The sequence below is a fragment of the Rhinoderma darwinii genome, chromosome 1, assembly GCF_050947455.1.
Source record: "Rhinoderma darwinii isolate aRhiDar2 chromosome 1, aRhiDar2.hap1, whole genome shotgun sequence".
Lineage (NCBI taxonomy): Eukaryota > Metazoa > Chordata > Amphibia > Anura > Rhinodermatidae > Rhinoderma > Rhinoderma darwinii.
The window spans coordinates 297,016,825-297,039,531 of NC_134687.1; the positions used below are offsets into that span (position 1 = coordinate 297,016,825).

The window sequence follows — 22,707 nt, forward strand, 5'->3', positions numbered from 1 at the left end:
ATGTACAGTGTTGAAATCCTAAAACCGCAAATCACATAAGAAAAATATAGGGGGTATTTATCAAACGTTCTACACCACCCTCAGCCAGAGAAGCGCCTTAGGTGCTTTTTTTTTTTTTTTCTCAACAGCATAACATTTCTAAACAGTAATCCCATCCGCCAACCCAACCCATTCACCCCCCACAGTACAGGGAAGGAGAAAAAAATAAAAATTAAGCGAATCTTAATCCAGTGCTTTTAGATTTAGACTAGTATATGAAATTCCAGTCTGAATAAATTCCCCCATAATATTTACTGACCATAAAGTCTAAGGCTTGCATTTTTCGATTGAATCAAAAAAATACCAGAACCCCTGATGGTAAAAAAAGAAAAAAAAATGGTTGCGTTTGTGTGTTTTTATAAACTAGAATCCCATAGTATATGAGGAGTTCACAGTGTTGGGGAAAACGGCGGTTCCACATAAATAACACGAATATGGAGATATGTTTTTGTACATACACTACAATATAAATTGAGAGACCCAGAGAAAGACCAGCATACATGAAGAATCTTGAATGCAGAATGTAAAGTCAGGCGATGTTCACACGGCATATTTCGGAGTGTAAAACCCTCGTATTACGCACCAAAATATGCCTGCAAAACAGCTTCCCCTTGACTTCAATGGGAAATACACTGTGTAGTTCATGTCTACAATATTTTTATAGTGCCTAATGAAAAAACGCCTCATAAAATTATGCTTCTTAAAAAAGAAGAAGTGACATTTCACCTCTTTAAATGTTTAACAGGCAGATATTCCATTGGCACTACAAAAAAAATGCTTTGAAAATAGGCTTTAAAATACGCCTCAAAAACGCCTGCAAAAATCACGCTTGGAAAATCAGCTCCCAAAATGCCTGGATTCAGAGACGGTTCTCTCTTAAAAATCAGCCTCTTTTTCCAGTCTGAACAAATTCCATGTGAACATGGTCTTACGATTATCAGAAAAACCTATTAGAACGAATGAGAAATCACATCAAGCAGAAAGGGCATTGGTAAAGGTAACTAACTGTAGGTTCGACTGGACTGGACTTTCTTGTAGAGTCAGTGTCATATTTACTACTGAACAAAAAAATGACAACTATAGAATGTTTTCTAATTAATCTCCTGTAAAATCATGCAATATTTCAAGCATGAATGCACATTCGTGCTTAGATCTTGAACCATTATCCAAATTTGCAAAGTCCAACAACAACCTGCCCCAGAGCAGGAATACACTTTATAAAGAAGTTCTCTTTTTATACATGCAGCTAACAGCAAATCCTATTTTTAGGAGGAGGATTCTAGTTTTACTGGGTAAAACCTCCCTAGTGTAGGTATTGCAGTAAGAAAGACACCCCCGCCTATACAAACATTATGGCTTTAAGAGCCCTCCCTTATTGTATTGGGAGATACATCCCCTGGTCCTCATGTTACTGGAAAAATTAGACCCCCCCCCCCTCCTCTCGTTGATAATGCCGAGAAATGGCCTCAAGACCAAAAATTACGAAAACCCCTGAACTCCAATGGCCATATTATTAGCATTCTAAACTAAACATTTCTGGTTGACTGGCGTAGAATTAAATGTGTTGTATGATATATCCCAACAATACGGTCAAATTTATTAGAAAAGGACTCATTTGGAAACGATGTATTAGAAGTGGCTCAAGTATTTCCTTCAGAATTTTATAAAGGCCACCAATAACCATCATTACCAAAACATCAACATTTATTTGGTTCGTTTACCAATCCATGGCACGACTTGTTTCCAAGTTTTTAATCAGCAAATGATTTACCAGACTAACATGGCACAATCTGAAAACCCCTTCTCTTTAGGATATACGGTGCACATCTTGTGAACAGCATCGGTAAATATACAACGGTTCCAGCCAGTCCTTATGGCGTGCCTCCTTATAGACCCTAGTCTACACTATCGGTTTCCATCATCATACTAAAAGATGATGGGAACCATAGAAACGTGGGGGGGAAAACACACACAAACGTATAAGCTAGAAGCGTATAAAATAAAAAGAAAATAGTTACAATCCGGTGTAAACAAATGATAGATCTTTCTTTAAAAAAACAGAAATATATCAAAAGTAGGACAATCTGAGATATTGTACATAACAGATCAAGAACAAAAGCAAGACAGGGAAATCTGTGATATTGGACAAAACTTACACAGAGTCAAGAAAACCACCAAATATACGGCGACATGGAAATAGATTTGCTTGAGATCGAGAGGTTTTACACGGCCTTCCCACAGCCTAAACAGAATACACTTTTACCTTAGGAGAAGTCGTTTTGCTCATTTCCTCGTGAAGTTAGGGACCTTCCCAAGGGTGACATGAAGGAGGAAGAAGCCAACAGTAAAACAAAGTTTCGAGTGCCTTGCATAATAGTGATAATGATCTAAGTGAAAGCGAATGTATATATGTATGCATGTATGTGTCTGTCATGCTAGTGCTCGCACGAAGCATGTCCTTAGGAGAAGGAAAGCACATGTAGATCTTGTCAGCACAAGTCCCAGCTCCAGTACACAAGGACTGAGAGATAGTAGATGTCAGAGTGTAGCAGTACCTTGTTCACTGAGGAAAGCTTCAGCCAGAAGTGCAGTTGTGACATACCAACTGAGCGGAGGAGATGGGAAGCGGGTGATGGCTGGAGGGACAGCAGAACATCACAACAGCTGGCACCCCCTCCTCTTCACACACACACTTTCTTCTCTCCTCCTTCTCTAGAAGCTGCTTCTCTCTCTCCTCCCCATACTATCCTACCTCCCTCCCCCCAGGGTATGCACGGCCAGCCCCGATCCCACTTCCTCTCAGTGCTCTTCTGACTTTCAGGAAATGATTGTATGCGAGGATTCCTGGCAGTCACAACACTTACGGTGCCTGGCAGCAAGCTCCACCTCCTTATGTACCTGTACCTGCCATGCCAGCCAATCACAGCATGGAAACTGCAGCGAACTTAACTCCTCGCCTACTGGAACTACAGCTTTACTGCTCCCTTGCAGTCGTTTAGAATAGCTCATTAACTTCTTCTTTGCTGGAAGAGCCTGACATGACATTTCATTAACCCTTCACTCCCCAACCCCAGAGACTACTTATGCTTAGACATTGATTCTTTCCCTGTTCATCCCCCCCCACCCCCCCAGAGAGCAATTCAATTGAGGGGAATGGAGAGGATTCCAGGAACTTTAATATTTACAGCAGATCATGAACGCGCATTAATATTAGCACCAGCTACAGGAACTAATAATAAAAACCTCTTCTAAACATGGTGCACATGCCCCTCACCACCAGAAGACCCACCCTTCTTATAAAGTCTTCATTATATATACGCCTTGGTCACAAATATGCAGACAAATCCCGCAAACAATGGACACAAAGGTAAGTTCAGACAGGTCGGACTTGCTACGTAGACATCCGCAGCAAGTCTGCACCATACTCCCCTTAGCATTGTTAAGGGGGGCGCGGTTGTCCAGCCATAAGAAATTGATGGCCTATCCTCAGGATAGGCCATCAATATCTGATCGGTGGGGATCAGACTCCCGGGAACCCCAACAATCAGCTGTTTTGAAGGTGCCGCGGTGATCATACGTGCGGCGATCATACGTGCGCCGCTTCCCCTTCATTACGGTCACTGCTCACACTGTGAATCGCTAACACACTTTAGCGGCGGTTCACAGTATTAAAGCCTTTTCCCATTCAAGTGAACACACGAATACAGTGAACCGCTACTACGAATGTGTCAGCGATTCACAGTACGAGCAGTGACAGTAATAAAGGGGAAGCAGAACTCTTATGAGCTGCCGTGGCCCCGTCAACCAGTTGATCGGGAGTTGAACCCCCACTGATCAGATATTGAGGAACTATCCTGAGGATAGGCCATCAATTTCTTATGACTGGGCAGCCCTTCTATACAGTACTATACAGCGCCTCTATAAGACGTAAAACTGTGCAATACAAATAAAATGGATGTCTTATATACCACATGATGTTTTTTATCTCCATTAGAAATTAATATGGAGCAGTGTCAGGTGGGATTTGCACATATCCCATTGAAGTCAAGCTGGGTTCATATATCGCAATGAAAATGGTTGTTTTTTTTACCTAGAAGCACAAAACACTCTGGCCGAGGACTCCGGTCCTGTGGAAACCCGTATCATCACTGTCCATATATTAACCACGGGCAGAGCCGATGCCGTGCTCGGCATCACCTGCATTGGTAAGCTCCTACAATCACCGTCCAAATATGGGACAGTGATGTTGGGAGGTTCTCGATGTATATGTTTAATGTATACCCGGGGCAAATGCCATACAGTGGCATCTGTCACCCATAGCCCCCCCCCCCATGTTTAAAAAAAAAAAAGTATTAATACTGCACGGTATACCTTTTTTTTCTGCGTAAATCAGCAGGATGGAATAGAGTAGTGTATTACACTATTCCATCCTTCAGAAAAAACATATACGGACATATACCAAGAGGACACGCTTTTGATCTCCATAGGGCTCCATTAGCCAGGCGAATACATTTATCATGTACGTCGGAGCTTTCCTGACGAACGCGATAAATGTAAGGCAGCACAAACGCGATGTGAAAGGGGGGCCTTACTGCACACAACAAAAAATGACGACATTAATTCTAAATAACCACTTCAAATACCTTTAAGAAATCATGGGAAAAATATGCCTGAAAAAAAACAAAAAAAAAAAACTGACCGTTTATACCTGAACCAAGATCTAGCGATCGGCAGCTAACAAATGTCGCAATCCTGTCTTTTTCCATACTGGGACACATTGGGTTATATGGTGCTTGTTGGGCAGAAACAGCCACAAATTCTAGTGCAACAATTAAGTATTTTTTTTATCATCTGACCACACTTATGAGATAACGGTTTAAGATTTGCAAAAGGAAAAAAAAGAAAAAAAAAAAAACAGACGACAAGGCAAGTAAAGTGAATATAGTCTTAGATGGTCAATTTAAAAAAAAAACCTTAAAATTGCTTGCAAAAGAAGAGTAGAAGTTAGGAACCCCCCCCCCACTCCACAGCGTCATGAGCGCGATTAGCACAGGACCCTGCATCCAAAGCCACAGAATGAGATGTATACCCCTAACAGAAAAAAAAGTATACCACCAGCAGATAAAAGACTGTAAAATACAAAGCAGTATTGGCAAAGCAATGGTTAAGAGTAGCTTGGAAACTTCGCAGAGTTCCTCTTGTACTTGAGCATACCAAATACTGCTTCCTGGGATTTTCCGTAGAAAGAAAGCTGAAAATTTGGGCAGATCTTTGCCTTTACTGCTTAAATGCACAAAAATGCAGCACAAGGATAATGGGAGAATATTTACAGGTTAAAGAAGAGAATGCCTCTCCCATCTTCCTGCTCAGTCTGATCACATATACATTACTGGAAATATCACTGCACAACATTACGCAACATTCAGCACAGGTCACCACACAAACTGCAGCCAGACAGAGGGGAGGGTCAGGAGAGGGGAGGGAGCACAGAGGCATCGGGGACACAATGCAAGACCGTTTCAGAAGGAAACGGCGAGAAAGAAGGTGAAGAAGCAAGCGCAGAGGGAGGCTTCATCAAAGAAGAATCAGAACATTCTAGGTGAAAAAAAGGGTTAACAAAAGAGAAAAAAAAAAAAAGTGGAAGTTTGGGAAAGCAAACAAAAAGTAGTGCAAAAAACACAACGGAAGCAGATAGTCCCACAGAAAATGTATCGGGGTGCGTGAGTAATAAGGAAGCAACAGATTTATGCAAATGAGCTGAAGCCAGAGGTCTTACCTGACTGTAGGATTGGCTCTCCGTAATGTAACTAGAGAATGGTGTGGAGTAGTTCCTACTGTAATAGTCTGATTCACCATTGTAATGTAATCTGGGAAGAAAACAGAAACAGAATGGAACAAGTAAAGGACACAGAGAACACCTTCAAGGGCTTGTCCGCTTTTTACATTTATTTGTAAAAATAGAAAATCGTACCGTTTTTAAATATACATGTATTAGAAATTCTGCTCGCACACCTTTCTTATGAAACAGTATTGTAGAATGATATATAGTCCACAGATTAGTCCTGTGTAACGCATCCATGGGGTAACATGGTGTCAGTCACGTGGACCCCTCCACCCACATAAGGTGAACGCTAGTATTCAGTTACCAACAGGGTAACATGACTTACATGTGTTGGGCAACATAAAGACCTCATCCATGGACTAAATGAATAGGACTAATGGTGGAATAATGACAAACAACTACTTGACTGTTCCTGTATTTACTTGTATAAAATGGCTACCTGTTTCTAGGGGATGTTGTTAATAAAGTGAACTGTAAAAACAAACACACACGCCCGACAATGTAAGATCTGCTCCTACACAGACACCGACAGACGTTGCTGTAGGTAGAAATACTTTGAACTCAGTAAAATAATATTAACCTATTAGATACCTGGACAGTGTTACCTATATGCCAGTCCCCACATGATGTGTGGATGGTGGGTCACATGACTGACAGCATGTTTAGTCCATTTACTTATTCTACGGATCCATTACTATGGACTATCCCACGGTTATTAGAAAGGTATATGAGCAGAATTTTGAATACATGTATATAGGAAAACTATAATTTTCTATTCTACAAACAAATGGAAAAAAAAAAAAAAGGAAAAAAAACAAAAACAAAAAAAAAAAAACAACCCCTTAAAGAGGCTCTGTCACCAGATTATAAGTGCCCTATCTCCTACATAATGTGATCGGTGCTGTAATGTAGATAACAGCAGTGTTTTTTATTTTGAAAAACCATAATTTTTGAGGAAGTTATGAGCAATTTTATATTTATGCTAATTAGTTTCTTAATGCCCAACTGGGCGTTTTTTTTTACTTTTGACCAACTGGGTGTTGTACAGAGGAGTGTATGACGCTGACCAATCAGTGACCAATCAGCGTCATACACTGCTCTCCATTCATGTCCATTTGTATTCACTGCAGTGTGATCTCGCGAGATCAGGCTGTGCTGTTACATACACCCACATTAACTTTACTGAAGTGTCTTGAAAGTGAATAGCCAGGACGCGATGTCTATTCACACTCCCGACACTTCGGTAACGTTTTTTGTGGGACTTAATCACACAGCACAGCTACGCTGTCTTTCACAGCGTGATCTCGCAGAGCTGTGATTAAGTCCCACACAAACTTTACCGAAGTGTCGATCGACATCGCGTCCTGGCTGGAGGCAATGTCTATTCACTCTCAAGACACTTCAGTAAAGTTAGTGTGGGTGTAAGTGACAGCACAGCATGATCTCACGAGATCACGCTGTGCGGAGTATAAATGGACATGAATGGGGAGAAGTGTAGGACTCCGATTGGTCAGCATCATACACTTCTCTTCACAACACCCACTTGGTCAAAAGTTAAACGCCCAGTTGGGCATTAAGAAATGAATTAGCATAAATATAAAATTGCTCACAACTTGCTCAAAAATGATTGTTTTTCAAAATAAAAAAACACTTATTTACATTACAGCGCAGATCAGATTATGTAGGAGATAGGACACTTCTAATCTGGTGACAGAGCCTCTTTAAGGGCTCCTTCACACCGGGTTTTTGTCTGGCGTTTTAAACTGCACTAAAAAGTTAGTGTAAAAACACCAGCGTTTTTTTTAAACGCAACATTGTTTTCATACTGGCGTTTATACATGCATTTTTGGCGGCTTTTTTTATTTAGTGTCATTTTGTACAATCGCTATTCCTTGCGTTTTTGAAGTCCTATTAAGTAGCCTATGGGGGAAAAAAAAAAAAACACTAGAAAAAAAAAGCCACAAAAAACAAAAGAACCCCAAAATGCTACCCAAATGGCACAAAACCAAAATGCTGTGTTATGTAGGCCTTGTAATAATTTACTATAGACTTTAAAAGTAAACATAGGGTCGCAGGGTTCACCTAAAAAAAAAAAAAATAATTGTTGTGAGGAACGCCGACGAAAATGCCAACAAAAAAAATGTAGAAAAATGCTGTGTCTCAACATTCAGCTGCTGACGATGCAGATTTAAGGAAGAAACTTGTGTTTGCAGATGGCCAGACGATGTTGGAGGGACAAGGGATGAAATTTGCATTTGTGGCAGATAATGAGTAAGAAAGGCCTGTTGTAAGCACCATCTCTAAGAGAATGCCTGGGTACACTTGCAGCATAGTTACCATGGTGCTCAATTATTATTAGAAAGGTAGCCAAATCCGACCCCCCCCCCCCCCCCCCCCCCCCAAGTCTTCTAACACCAAGATACAGTAAAGAAAGAGCATTGGTGCGCAAGGACAGAGTCTTCATAAAGATTTGCCGCTTTCAAAACCGATTTGGAGCTCAGAATCTGACTACAAACTTCCACTTTCTCAGCAGTGTTTTTATGCATTCTGGGTTGCCATGTGCGGTCAGATGCGGGTAGACAAATTTTATGAGGCAAATCTTTGCAAAAGTGTACTATCTCCATTAAAAACGGGAAAACGGATATTGGAGCGCAGTTAAAGAGGTAGTCTGTCAGCAGTTTTGATCCCCCAGACCGCTAACATGGAAAGCTGTGTACATATACCTATGTTGCCAATCAAGGTCCTGGCATAACTGGTAAAAAGTCTTAATTGTCCAGGCGCCGTATATGTAAACGAGCGGTCAGCGTCCTACATTCAGTGCTGTAAACCCTTCCCATTTGCTGCAGATCGATGGCTCTACTGGCCATACACCGTGCCGAGGGACTGACATTCATAAAGCCAGGGTCATAACAGAGGTGGTCCAGGTCCACGGGGGCTGTTTATAGGGTTTAACAGATCTGCATGGCGAGGTTCCAAGACTCAACTGCATCTACTACTAAAGACGTTTGCAGAATTGCATTTTTAGAGTTAGGTACAGGATATTTCCATACTGAATTTCTATACTCTGTCTTACTGTTTGTCTAGGTAACGCAACAACTGCAGTAATGGTTACATAGTCACTTTTTTAAGCACTATATGACTTTTAATGTACTACTAAATAGTGGATAGCACGGTTGTCTTGCAGCACTGGGGTCCTGGGGTCAAACCCGACCAAAGCAACACATTCATGACGTTCGTATTGTTCTCCTTGCGTTTGTGTGGGTCTCCACCGGGGACTCGGTTTCCTCCAACACTCCAAAAACTGAGAGGGAATTTAAGATGTGAGGCCCTCTGAACAATGTGAGGACGACGTCTATACAGCGCTGCGGAATAGGTTAGTGCTATAAAAGCCACAGAGATAGAAGAAAAAAAAAAAACAGACTACAGTTTAACCGCACTTGAGTCTTAACTCTGATTTTGGCTTTCTAATGGAATAAAAATCTAAAAAACAAAAACCATGAAAAGTAACAAAAACATACACCACACAGCTAGAGAAGGTAATAAAACAAAAATCTAAAAAGGAAAGCCATTCAACAGCACATGATATGGCAAATTTGATGAAATACAATGGACAAAACACAAAGAGACATTTCAGTTTCAGACAATTAAAATAATAATAAAAAAAATTAAATAAACCGTTTAGGTTGCTCAAGTAGGAAAGTGCAAAAATTATATATCAAATCATTTGCAATATCAGCAACAAATTTTTGGCAAGCCGAAAGGTGAAGAGGGATAGGTGGAACTTACGGATCGGAGCTGATGATAGGATGGGGCAAGCAATGAGCAGGTGAATATGAGTATGGGGTCCACTGGGTACCAGCCAGCACCGGGGTCTGAAATCACAGCAAAGGTGCATCAGAAATCATTCACACCCATCACATTAATCCTCCCACAACATTGTGCCATGTTCAGTAATACAACTTAGGAAATATCACGTAACATGCACTGGTCCAAAAATCAGTAGCCCTTTTGTTGCGGATACATTACCCATCTCTATGCATGCATGTGCTACAGTATCAGATATTCACTATTACAATGTTCACACGTGGCAGATTTGGTGTAGACATTTCTGCAACCGTTCTATACATCTGAATAAGGTTCATAAAAATCCCCCCATTCGAGAGATTCACTGTGAATGGGGCTGTCGGAAACAGAGTCCTTTAGGCCCCATTCAAGACTATAAGAGGGATAGAGCATGCTCCTCCTGCCAAAATCGAGGTCAGACCCCCACCATTATTACTTATAGAACCTGCCTCACAGCAACTAGTGTGCTATTAAGCGTTAAGTTGAAAAAATAATTCTATGTAATACTTCGAGACTGGGATACCCGTTTAGCCCAGTCTTTTTAACGAATAACTCATTTCCACCTCCATTCCCACTGTACAATGTAGTTATACAGGATTCAATAAGTACAAAAACTTGTTTTCCTAGATAAAGTCCCCATCTTAATGATTCAATTCAGCAAATCACCAATGTTCACACGGCAAACTAAATACGGCCATAAAATACGGAGCGGTTTTCAAAGGGAAAACAGCCCCTGATTGTCAGCCATTTTTTAAGCATCAAGCGTTTTTTTACGGCCGACATGCAGTTCTTTTTAAAAGGCCTTTGTTTTCTGCGCTGTTTTTCCAAACGTCCGCGTAAACAAAACAAAACGCACCGTTGGAACGAAACGCTGTTTTTCCTATTGAAATCAACGGGCAGATGTTTGGAGGCGTTCAGCTTCCGTTTTTTCAGACATTTCTCAGGGCGCTTACGGCAAGAAATACAGCTGAAAATGAGCCGTGTAATACCCTAAGTGTAAATGTCAACATTGTGGCTTCTACATTCCCATAGATATTGAATCCTTTACCCATGGGCGGTGTCAACAATACACTTATTGCGTGTTTTGGCAAGTTAGGGGGTTTCCATATTAAGAAAAAAAAAAAAAAAACACATCTAAATGGCAGCCGCTTATGGTACAAACTAACAAATAGGTACAGGGCTTATAAATCCGCCAATTGTCCCAGGGTCCCCTGCTGATCTGTTTATATCATTGCATCAACATGTGACCGCTTTAGCCAATCACTGGCCGCAGCAAGTCACATGTTTAACAAATAGACATCAGTACAGTAGATCATTGCTGCAGCAACATAAACATAGACCATCGGAGACTGTGGGACCATCAGCGCTACAGGGGATTAAAAGGGTCTATGCAGGTTTCATTTTATCCTATAAGCTGCTGCCATATGTCTTAATTCATAAATCTAAAAAAGACCTTTAACTGCAGGACCATATAGACAGCCTGGATAGAGAACAGAAACATGGGCACCATGATTGGTGGTGGTCTCCGTGCTTGGACCCCCACCAATTCAAACTTCTGACATGTCACTATAACACGTCAGAAGTTTGTCAAACGTTTAGCTACACTTTAAGAACACGGGGCGGAAATGCTGCAGCTTTTCCGTGCAGAAGATCCGCACCAGATTTCGGTCCAAGCCACGCGGATGCGATTTGAACAAATCTCATCCACATGCTGCGGAACAGTTTTGCTACAGGTATCATATCATTCTGTTGCAGATGTTCACAGTAGAATTTTACACTTTTCAATGTAGAAAAGCTGAAATACACAGCAAAATCTGCATGTAACGTGAAGGATTTGCTGCGGAAACAACTGCAGCAAATCTGCCACGTGTTACCCTTTATGTGCAATATCTTTTTAAAACATACAGTAAGGACCCTCACCTCAACATCCGACAAAATGGACTGGTATTGCATGGTAGCTGTTGAGGACATTGCGTTGGATCCGTGTTGTGACTCAGGTTGTGGGTATCTCCCCCCCCCGTCCATCACAGACACCGTGCAGGGCATTAGGATCCTTGAGGTAGCATAGCGTCAGTGGGTCTGGATTATTGAATACCTTTGAGAGAGGTAGGGGGAAGGAACGAAGCCGGGTGAGTATACAATTTAAAATATACAAATAAAATACGATAAAAATACTAAGACAAAAGTTTCTGCTAGCATTAAAATACCAAACGTGATGTATAAAGTGTACATTGGGTGCCTAGCTCTAGGGAGGATATCAGTCACTAGTGTAAAATAATGAACAGTGAATACAACTCGAATAAATGGAGGGCCCACATAACCTTACATTGTATTTGGTAAACTATTGATGTGAAAGGTGAATCACTGGACCCATCCATTCATTTCCAAGTAACCATGTTGGGGTATACAGACTAGGGATGCACGATGCATCGAAACTTCGATACTGTTTCGATACTCTGCATCCCCAAACGGTTTGATACTGTTATTTCATGTATTTCGATACTTAGCTGTGCGGCCGCACAGCTCAGTATAGTAACACATGAACGTATGAGAGCGGGGCTGCGAGATGCCGCGCTACAGAGTCCTGACAAGTGCGCGCTGTCAGGATGATGCAATGCGGCCAGTGGTGCACTAATGATCTGCGGCACTGAAGACAGAACATGGCGGCCGCACTGCAAAACACCCTCATGTTCTGTCCTCAGTGCCTGCACTGACGCTTATTAGTACACCACCGGCAGCATCTCCTCCTGCTGACCGCGCGCGCACTTACTGTCAGGAGCAGGGCAATGATCAGAGAAACCTCTCATCTCCGCTGTTATTCCCGTGAATGCTGTGATCACAGCGGACTGCAGCATTCAGGAGAAAATTAGAAGGGGGGGTGCCCCTTGGATCTCGTCACAGGGAATTCTTGTGACGCGATTGAGGGACATACCATATATGGGCAGACAGCCCAGGGTCCATTGAAGGACCCCAGGGCTGTCTTACCATATTTCCTGTTAGGGCATACTTCGGTATGTCCTAACAACTGCCCGTGTACTATCCGTACACAGGCTAAAGTACTGTAATATAGATATATGCCAGTACATTAAAGTTTAAAAAATAAAGTAAAAACAAAGTAATGTTAAATAAAAAAAAATACACATACACCATTTTTACAATAACCATTAAACTAAGTCTCAATACATAAAATACACACATTCAGTATTGGCGCAGCCGTAATAACCTGCACAACTATTTTTTTGCATCATTTATGATGTGTACGCTGTAAAAAAATAAAATAGAAACTGCTTTCTATCACTTAGGCTGGATTCACACGAACGTGTATTGCGTCCGTGCGGGCTGCGTGGTTTTCACGCGCCACGCACAGACCAATACAAGTCTATGGGGCAGTCTAGACAATCCGTGCTTTTTGCGCAGCGTTTGTCCGCTGCACAAAAAGCGCGACATGGTCAATATCTCGGCGTATTTTGCGCATCACGCACCCATTGAAGTCAATGGGTGCGTAAAAACCACGCAGGTCGCACGGAAGCACTTCCGTGCGAACTGCCTGTTTCGCGCACCAGCTGTCAAAAGGATGAATGTAAACAGAAAAGCACCACGTGCTTTTCTGTTTACAAACATCCGAATGGCGTGTCATAATGATGGCGGCTGCGCGAAAAGCACGCAGCCACGCATCATATGATGCTGCCTCACAGAGCAGGCAAGTGGCTTTTGCGCAGGCAAAACGCAGCGTGTTTTGCGTGTGCAAAAACGCCACGCACGTCTGAATCAGCCCTTATTGTGGGGCACGAGGTGTGATGAATTTAACCTCCATGTGCCTCACATTAATAGTAATTAACCCAATCATGTACCTTACACATTATGACTGAGAAACATGATGGGGTTAATTACTATCAATGTGAGGCACGTGGAGGTTAAATTCATCATCACACCTCGCGCCTCACATCAGAAAATGTAAGAACTTTTTTTTTTTTTTATTACTGTTGGCAAAGTATCAAATTGGTATCGAAATCGCAATACTAAACGAAGTATCGGTATCAAAGTCCAAATTATGGTATTGTGACATCCCTAATACAGACAATATTTAAGATTGCAGTTCCAACCCCCTTGAGAACAGATGGGAAAGAAAAAAAATCGCCAACAGGGCCATCTTGTATATAAAAACAGAGGATGCGCACAAAGCTTCAGCTGTCAGCTTATAAATAGTAGTAGGGTACCTTAACCCCTTAGTGACCAGGCCATTTTAGGCCCTAATGACCAAGCTATTTTATTCGTTTTTCTATAGTCGCATTCAAAGAGCTATAACGTTCTTATTTTTTCGTCTACATAGCTGTATGAGGACTTGTTTTTTGCGGGATTAGTTGTGCTTTTTAATGGCACAATTTTTGGGTACATATAATTTTTATATTAACTTTTATTAACCTTTTTGGGGGGGGATTATAAAAAAAAACTGAAATTCCGCCATTGTTCTATGCGTTTTTAAATTGACGCCGTTCACATAAATATATCCAATCAGAAACCCACGCTTTGTTGCAGAAAGCATCTTCCACTACAGGGCCCTGGAAGCCTACAGTAGGCCTAGGCTGTAGCACGACAGATGACAGATTAGATTGCACACTTCATGGATCTAGCGCTTACACTTGGAATCCAATTGAGATCCTGTTGTTGTTGTTGTTGTTGTTAAGGGCTGGCTAGGGTTAAAGTATCACTCAACTACCCATTTATACTAACAGCTTCCTGTTAAATGTGCCAAGTTCTCCAATACAACAATATTAAGATGTAGAAGCAAAAGCACTTGAATAAATGATTTAATGAATCAAAATCTATCACACTTGGGGTATGCCCATTGAACCGCAACAAAAGTGAAACAATTCCGCAGAATAAATCGCGGATTTAAAAAAAACAAACGCACCGTTAAAGTTGTAGCGGCCGTGCAAGGTATTGCACCACTGTCACACTTCAAACAGCTGATCGGTGGAGGTGCCGATAGTCGGACCCACACTGATCTAATATTGATGGCTTATCCGAAGAACCCGCCTAATACCACCTGCCTAACGTCGTGTAGGTTCCCCTTATGCAGCCACAACATCTGACCCATCGTGCTCCCCAAATATGGCTAGACCAGTTATTAGGTTTAGTGGGACAATTACTTTTTCGCATGGGGCATATAGATTTTGAAATAAATCTTTTCCTCAATAAATGAAATGATCATTTATAAGCTGGATTTTTTGTTTACTCGTGTTTTTATCTTATATTAAAATTAGTTGGATGATCTCAAACACTTAAAGAGGCTCTGTCACCAGATTTTGCAACCCCTATCTGCTATTGCAGCAGATCGGCGCTGCAATGTAGATTACAGTAACGTTTTTATTTTTAAAAAACGAGCATTTTTGGCCAAGTTATGACCATTTTTTTAATTATGCAAATGAGGCTTGCAAAAGTCCAAGTGGGTGTGTTTAAAAGTAAAAGTCCAAGTGGGCGTGTATTATGTGCGTACATCGGGGCGTTTTTAATACTTTTACTAGCTGGGCGCTCTGAAGAGAAGTATCATCCTCTTCTCTTCAGAACGCCCAGCTTCTGACAGTGCAGATCTGTGACGTCACTCACAGGTCCTGCATCGTGACGGCCACATCGGCACCAGAGGCTACAGTTGATTCTGCAGCAGCATCAGCGTTTTGCAGGTAAGTCGATCTTACCTGCAAACGCTGATGCTGCTGCAGAATCAACTGTAGCCTCTGGTGCCGATGTGTCCTCGCTCGTCCGACACAATGCAGGACCTGTGAGTGACGACAGTGTGATCTCTCGAGAACACACTGTCTGCACTGCCAGAAGCTGGGCGTTCTGAAGAGAAGTGGATGATACTTCTCGTCAGAACGCCCAGCTAGTAAAAGTAGTAAAAACGCCCGATGTACGCACATAATACACGCCCACTTGGACTTTTGCAAGGCTCATTTGCATAAATACAAAAATGGTCATAACTTGGCCAAAAATGCTCGTTTTTTAAAAATAAAAACGTTACTGTAATCTACATTGCAGCGCCTATCTGCTGCAATAGCAGATAGGGGTTGCAAAATCTGGTGACAGAGCCTCTTTAAATGTGATAAATTAGTAAAAATACTTTTCTTACAGCACTGTATGTGAACTTTAATCAACCTATACAGTCATTATAAGGCTGGGTTCACACGAGCATGTTCAGTCCGTAATGGACGGAACGTATTTCGACCGCAAGTCCCGGACCGAACAAAGTGCAGGGAGCCGGGCTCCTAGCAACATACTTATGTACGATGCTAGGAGTCCCTGCCTCGCTGCAGGACAACTGTCCCGTACTGTAATCATGTTTTCAGTACTGGACAGTAGTTCCACAGAGAGGCAGGGACTCCTAGCATCGTACATAACTATGATGCTAGGAGCCCGGCTCCCTGCAGTGTGTTCGATCTGGGACTTGCGGCCAAAATACGTTCCGTCCATTACGGATGTAACATGCTCGTGTGAATCCAGCCTAAAGCCCAGTTCACACACAGGTTCTTGACACCAATTTTGACGTGGAAACCGCGTCGGAATCAGCGCCAAAAAAAGGCCGAAACAGCCTTCCATTGATATCAATGGGAAACTTTTTTTTTTCTTCCCCACGGTAAAAAAAAAAAAAAGCGGCATGTTCTTACTTGCCAAGGCTCCGCCTCTGACCTCCCATTGAAAACAATGGGAGGCAGAGAAAGCGATTCTCGTGGTGTTTTTCGTGCGCAGCGCTCAATCGACGCGGATGAAAATCTGCCTCAAAATTCCTTCAGGATTTTTTCTGCCTGCAAAAAAAACTGTGTGAACGGGGCCTAACACCAATGAGTAAAGGCCCCATTTTAATGGGTCTCCCACCCTTCGCTGGTATGTGGGATCTGTAAATAGATGCAAAGCACACATGAACAGAAGTGTTTATTGTAGGTGTTATAACAGACAGGGCAGGGGTCTGTAAATAAAACCAATGACAATCAATTTGTGTATCTTTGGGGTAACAAACAATCTCAGTGATAAAGGATACCCTTGTAAAATGCTTCAATATCAGAGGAGGGTCCATTTATTAGTGGGAAGGGTATATCCTATTAAAGTGGGGATAACATGATCTATGACCTCCCAGGCACAACAGTGATTTATCAGCTGCTGATCTTATCCCACTAGGGTTGTCACCATACCACAATGTGGATTACGATATCGATACTTTGTGTAGAATTGCGATTCTCAATGCCAAAATTATAGTTTGCCAACAATAAAAAACAAACCCAAAAATAAAAAAGTCCTTCCATTTTCTGATGTGAGGCACGTGGAGGTTAAAAAAATCATAACACCTCGTGCCTCACATTAATAATTGACCCCATAATTTCCCTCACACAATAGCAACATTGGGGTTAAAGAGAGTTCTAGCACTGGAATCACACATGCAGTTTGTGACATTTTTTAATGTCAGTTTTTTGATCCAAACACAAAGTTAGGCCTCTTGCACACGAGCGTAGCCATGTGCACGCCCGGGATTTTCAGATCGGCCGGCAGCGGACTGTCTGCCGCGAGCTTGCCGCAAATCACAGGCCATGCACATGGCCGTGGCCATTATTTGCTATGAGCCTGGACCGCAGAACACGGCCGTAATAAGACTTGCACGTTCTTTCTGTGGTCCAGGCTCTCGGGCCATGCACGGACCGTGGAAACTACGGTCGCGTGCATGGCCCCATAGGAATGAATGGGGCTGCAATTCTCCCGTGGATTTTCGGGGGAATTGCGGCCGAAAAAGCACGTTCGTGTGCATGAGGCCTTAATCCATAAAGGAGAAAAAGTATAAAGAAAAGACTGATATGTATCCTCTCTACTTTACATTCCCTATTAGGCAGAGTTAACGCTTGGTGTGCCGCGGTTGTCTTCCTGTGGAAAAAACACAATGTCCAGATATAAAAAAGCCTTCCACACACAAGCGTGTTTGGTCCGTACGTCGGCCGCATTTCCCAGACCGAACACAGTGCAGGGAGCCGGGCTCTTATCGCCAAAGTTATCTATGACGCTAGGTGTCACTGCCTCGCTGCGGGAAAACTGTCCCGTACTGAAAACATGATTACAGTACGGGACAGTTGTCCCGCAGCGAGGCAGGGACTCCTAGCATCGTACATAACTATGATGCTAGGAGCCCGGCTCAATGCACTGTGTTCGGTCCGGGAAATGCGGCCGACGTACAGACCGTATATCATGGACCGAACACGCTCGTGTGTGAGGCTCCTTAAATTAATGTGATTTGATCTCATACATTTTGGATTTGAAAACTGTATGTTCTGGATTTTGTCTTTTTTTGTTTTAAACTACACTTTTTTTTGTTGCAGTTTTGCCATTTTTTTTTCCCCAGTTGACTTCAGTGGGAAATAAAACTGCAGCATTTGAAAACTGCAATGAAAGACTGCGGTTTCTCATAGACACCGTTTAGGAGTATATTCTAGAACTATGACAAAAAAATGAATATAGTTTAATGCCTTGTTTTTCCTTCTACAGTTGTGGTGCATCTTTTGTTAGCCTGAACTTGGCCTTATGCTAACTGCTCCCCGTAACATGTCGCCAGTGATGTCCATGTCTAATAGCACCCCAGCCTGAACGTCCAGAAGGGTCTGTGCTATAAAACGGACTCCTCAGCACACACGAGAGGAGGCAGCGACCCCATTCTAACCCTAATGTGTTGTGTGGAAGGTGCTTCAGCGTTGCCAATTCTTTTATCATAGAAAACAAATTGAAGGTGGCCACCACTGATCTACAAATCTATATTAAGTCCCAAGTGCCAAAAATACTATAATAAACAACCCGTGCAAAAAAAGAAAAAAAAAAAAAACACAGAATAGTGTGTATAGGATGTCACGTGAACTCAAATTATCTTCCAAAAATGTACTTTATTCAAAATTAAAGCAAGACACACATGGATCTCAAAAGTAAAAAGGCAAAAAGTACATATCAAAAAAACCTTTTTGAGATCACCCATAATGGGATGAAACGTCTTGACACCAATTATTAATCTCTAGCAGGGATGTATAGAAACTAGATCAGATATGAAACAAAAAAATCAATATGTAACAAAGGTCAGTACATCGCTATATTTTTGGCATCCCACAAGTATCGCCACTTCCTCAGGGGTAACAGTCTTACATTTTCTCCACCCACTATTCTAATGAGATGAACTTGCAGCAGGTTGTAAACTGACATTAGTCTGCCTTACCATTCAGGTTTAACCCTTTACGGTCGCTGTTAGAGAAAGACAATATTTTGTATTTCATTTTAAATTGCATAGTAATGCCAAAATGAAAAAAATAAATAAAAAACATGAATACTGTGTTTTATTCTATTTAAAAAAAAAAAAAAAAAAAAGTGGTAGAAGTGCCCCTTTTTAAGTGAGCAGGGCTGGGCCTGGAGACAGGGAGCATGGCGAGCGTACTGCAAAGCACCCCCCCCCCCCATGTTCTCTGTATTCAGTGCCGGCGCCTCTGCTCACTAGTGCAGCGCCAGCCGCATCACATCATTCTAATGGCGTGGCCACAACAAATGTGCGCACACCATCAGGACAATGGCTGTAATACGCTTCCACCACCCTGTTGTAATGGTAGAGATTAGAGAAACCTCTGATCTCTGCGGTTATCCCCTTGAATGCCGCAATCAAAACGGACCACGGTATTCAAAGGGAAAATGAGCAGGTGGGACCCCCTTTGATTGCATTTCAGGAAATCCCTGTGACGCGATCGAGGGACATACCTTATATGGACAGACAGCCCAAGGTCCATTAAACCATTGGTTGGAACTTGCAGTTATTTACTGATAAAAATAGGTATGTCGACGCATACCGCTCAAAAGTACGCCTGCAGGACACGCCTAAAAAATGCTTGCTCCATGACAGTACACAAGTATTACCATAAAATAAACGACAGATGTTGCCTAAGGCTTCGTTCACATCTGCGTCGGGAATCCGTTCATGGGTTCCGTCTGACCTTTCCGTCAGGGGAACCCACGAACGAAATCCAAACTGAAACCATAGGTTTGCGTCACCATTGATTTGAATGGTGACGGATCCGGTGCAAATGGTTTCCATTTGTCACTGTTGTGTAAGGGTTCCGTTGTTTTAACGGAATGAATAGTGCAGTCAACTACGGTATAGATTCAGTCAAAACAACGGAACCCTTACAAAACTGACAAATGGAAACAATTTGCACCGGATCCATCACCATTGAAATCAAAGGTGATGCAAACCGAAAACTATGGTTTCAGTTTGGATTCTGTTCACGGCACCCCTGACAGAAAGGTTTGTCGGAACCAATGAACGGAGTCCAGACGCAGATGTGAACGAATACTGAGTGCAAAGACACCATCACTTGTTTGTTCAGGTATGTAAAACAGAAAGTAACTACAAGACTGATCATACAACTGAAATAAATAGCTACTGAAGGCAGATTGGGGCCCCACCTGGCTAGGATTTGTTAACCACATTCTATGTGCAGGCCCTTAACCCGTTAGTGACCGGCCCGTCGTGTTTCTACGTCGGTCACTAACGGGCCTTATTCCGATGCCATAGACTTTTTACGTCGCGGCATCGGAATAAGTAAACAGAGCAGGGAACTGTCAGATCTCCCTGCTTTCAGCTGCTAGAGGCAGCTGAGGGCTGGGAGCGTCCCTGCTCTGCCTTGTGAGATCGATATTAGTATCGATCTCACACGTTTAACCCCTCAGATGCGGTGCTCAATAGCGAGCACCGCATTTGAGTGGTTTTGGAGAGAGGGAGGGAGCTCCCTCTCTCTCCCACCGACACCCGGCGATACGATCGCCGAGTGTCTGTGTCTCTAATGGCAGCCGGGGGTCTAATAAAGGCCCCCAGGTCTGCCTGGAGTGAATGCCTGCTAGATCATGCCGCAGGCATGACCTAGCAGATGCCTGTCCGTTTTAAACGGACAGGCAGTAATACACTGCAATACAAAAGTATTGCAGTGTATTATAAATGCGATCGCAGAATCGCATATTATAGTCCCCTAATGGGACTAGTAAAAAAGTGAAAAAAAAGTTTAATAAAGTTAATTTTTAAAAAAATGTGAAAAAAAATTAAAAACCCAGCTTTTCGCCTTACAAACTGCTTTACTATTAAATGGTGCTATTAAAAAACACAACTTGTCCCGCAAAAAACAAGACCTTATACAGCTATGTCGACGCAAAAATAAAAAAGGTTATAGCTCTTGGAATGCGACGATTGAAAAACGTAAAAAATAGCTTGTCATTAAGGTCCAAAATAGGCTGGTCATTAAGGGGTTAAACCCTTGTTCTTCATACATTAGGCACAATAAGAAAATTGTGGTTAAACAAGGTTACGTAGAAATATTGTTCCACCACCAATTACAGATCAGCACTACAGCCCAAGACAAGAATCACTTCTGAGAGCTAAATCATCAGAAAAACCCCACATATATACACAGCGCCCAGCCATAACATTAAAGGGGTACCTGACATATCCACAGGTTATGCTATAAATGTCTGATAGGTGAGGATCCCAGAGGTGGGACCCGCATCTATCCCTAGAACGGGTTCCCCTGACCCCGTCCTACATTCTCCGGATATCACCGGGCTCTGGCCACTGAGTTACGAGGTGGCTGGTATTACAGAAACAGCCAAGCTACAGTGTTCCCATAGAATTTAATGAAAATTATGGAAATAGCGTACCACAGCGAGCTACACTGTTTCCGGAAGTCAGGAGCTACAGAAACAGTATAGAATATCTTGCGAATACAACATAAATCTGAGAGATGGAAATACCCTTTTAACCTCTTAAGGACCTGCCCATTAGGGCCTTAAAGAGGCTCTGTCACCAGATTTTGCAGCCCCTATCTGCTATTGCAGCAGATAGGCGCTGCAATGTAGATTACAGTAACGTTTTTATTTTTAAAAAACGAGCATTTTTGGCCAAGTTATGACCATTTTTGTAGTTATGCAAATGAGGCTTGCACAAGTCCAAGTGGGTGTGTTTAAAAGTAAAAGTCCAACTGGGCGTGTATTATGTGCGTACATCGGGGCGTTTTTAATACTTTTACTAGCTGGGCGCTCTGATGAGAAGTAACATCCACTTCTCTTCACAACGCCCAGCTTCTGGCAGTGCAGATCTGTGACGTCACTCACAGGTCCTGCATCGTGACGGCCACATCGGCACCAGAGGCTACAGTTGATTCTGCAGCAGCATCAGCGTTTGCAGGTAAGTCGATCTTACCTGCAAACGCTGATGCTGCTGCAGAATCAACTATAGCCTCTGGTGCCGATGTGGCCGTCACGATGCAGGACCTGTGAGTGACGTCACAGATCTGCACTGTCACAAGCTGGGCGTTCTGAAGAGAAGAGGATGTTACTTCTCATCAGAGCGCCCAGCTAGTAAAAGTATTAAAAACGCCCCGATGTACGCACCTAATACACGCCCACTTGGACTTTTGCAAGCCTCATTTGCATAACTACAAAAATGGTCATAACTTGGCCAAAAATGCTCGTTTTTTCAAAATAAAAACGTTACTGTAATCTACATTGCAGCGCCGATCTGCTGCAATAGCAGATAGGGGTTGCAAAATCTGGTGACAGAGCCTCTTTAAGGACCAAGCTATTTCTTTCGTTTTCTCATCGCCTCATTCCAAGAGCCATGATTTTTTCCGTCGATGTATCTGTAGGAGAGCTTGTTTTTAACAGGATGCATTTTTCGTTGGCATAATTTTGAGGTACATAACATTTTATTGATTAGCTTTTATTAAAAAGAAATCATCATTTTGGTGGTGAGGGGGTGAACACACAAAACAGCAATTTTGCTCTAGGTGTTTGCACTATTTTGCCTGCTCTCTACCGGTAAAGAGGAGTTAACTGTATTCTACAAGTCCTTAGAAATTCGGCAATACCAGATAACTATAGTTGTTTTTTTACAATTTTAGTATTTTTGCACAAGAACATGTTTTATGGGAAAA

The 22,707-nt window shown here is 42.3% G+C and overlaps 1 protein-coding gene across 1 annotated transcript in view; it reads right to left on the bottom strand.

Annotated features, from left to right (window-relative positions):
• The window catches only part of SBNO2 (strawberry notch homolog 2), a 92,109-nt gene that overhangs the window by 63,620 nt on the left and 5,782 nt on the right, over positions 1 to 22,707 (bottom strand). Inside the window, exons 2-4 of the mRNA XM_075825375.1 lie at positions 11,645 to 11,819; positions 9,668 to 9,753; positions 5,816 to 5,906 (exon numbers count right to left, since the gene is read on the bottom strand). Of these exons, the coding sequence (XP_075681490.1) occupies positions 5,816 to 5,906; positions 9,668 to 9,753; positions 11,645 to 11,770 (303 nt within the window). The 5' untranslated portion in view covers positions 11,771 to 11,819. The remainder of the gene's footprint in view (positions 1 to 5,815; positions 5,907 to 9,667; positions 9,754 to 11,644; positions 11,820 to 22,707) is intronic.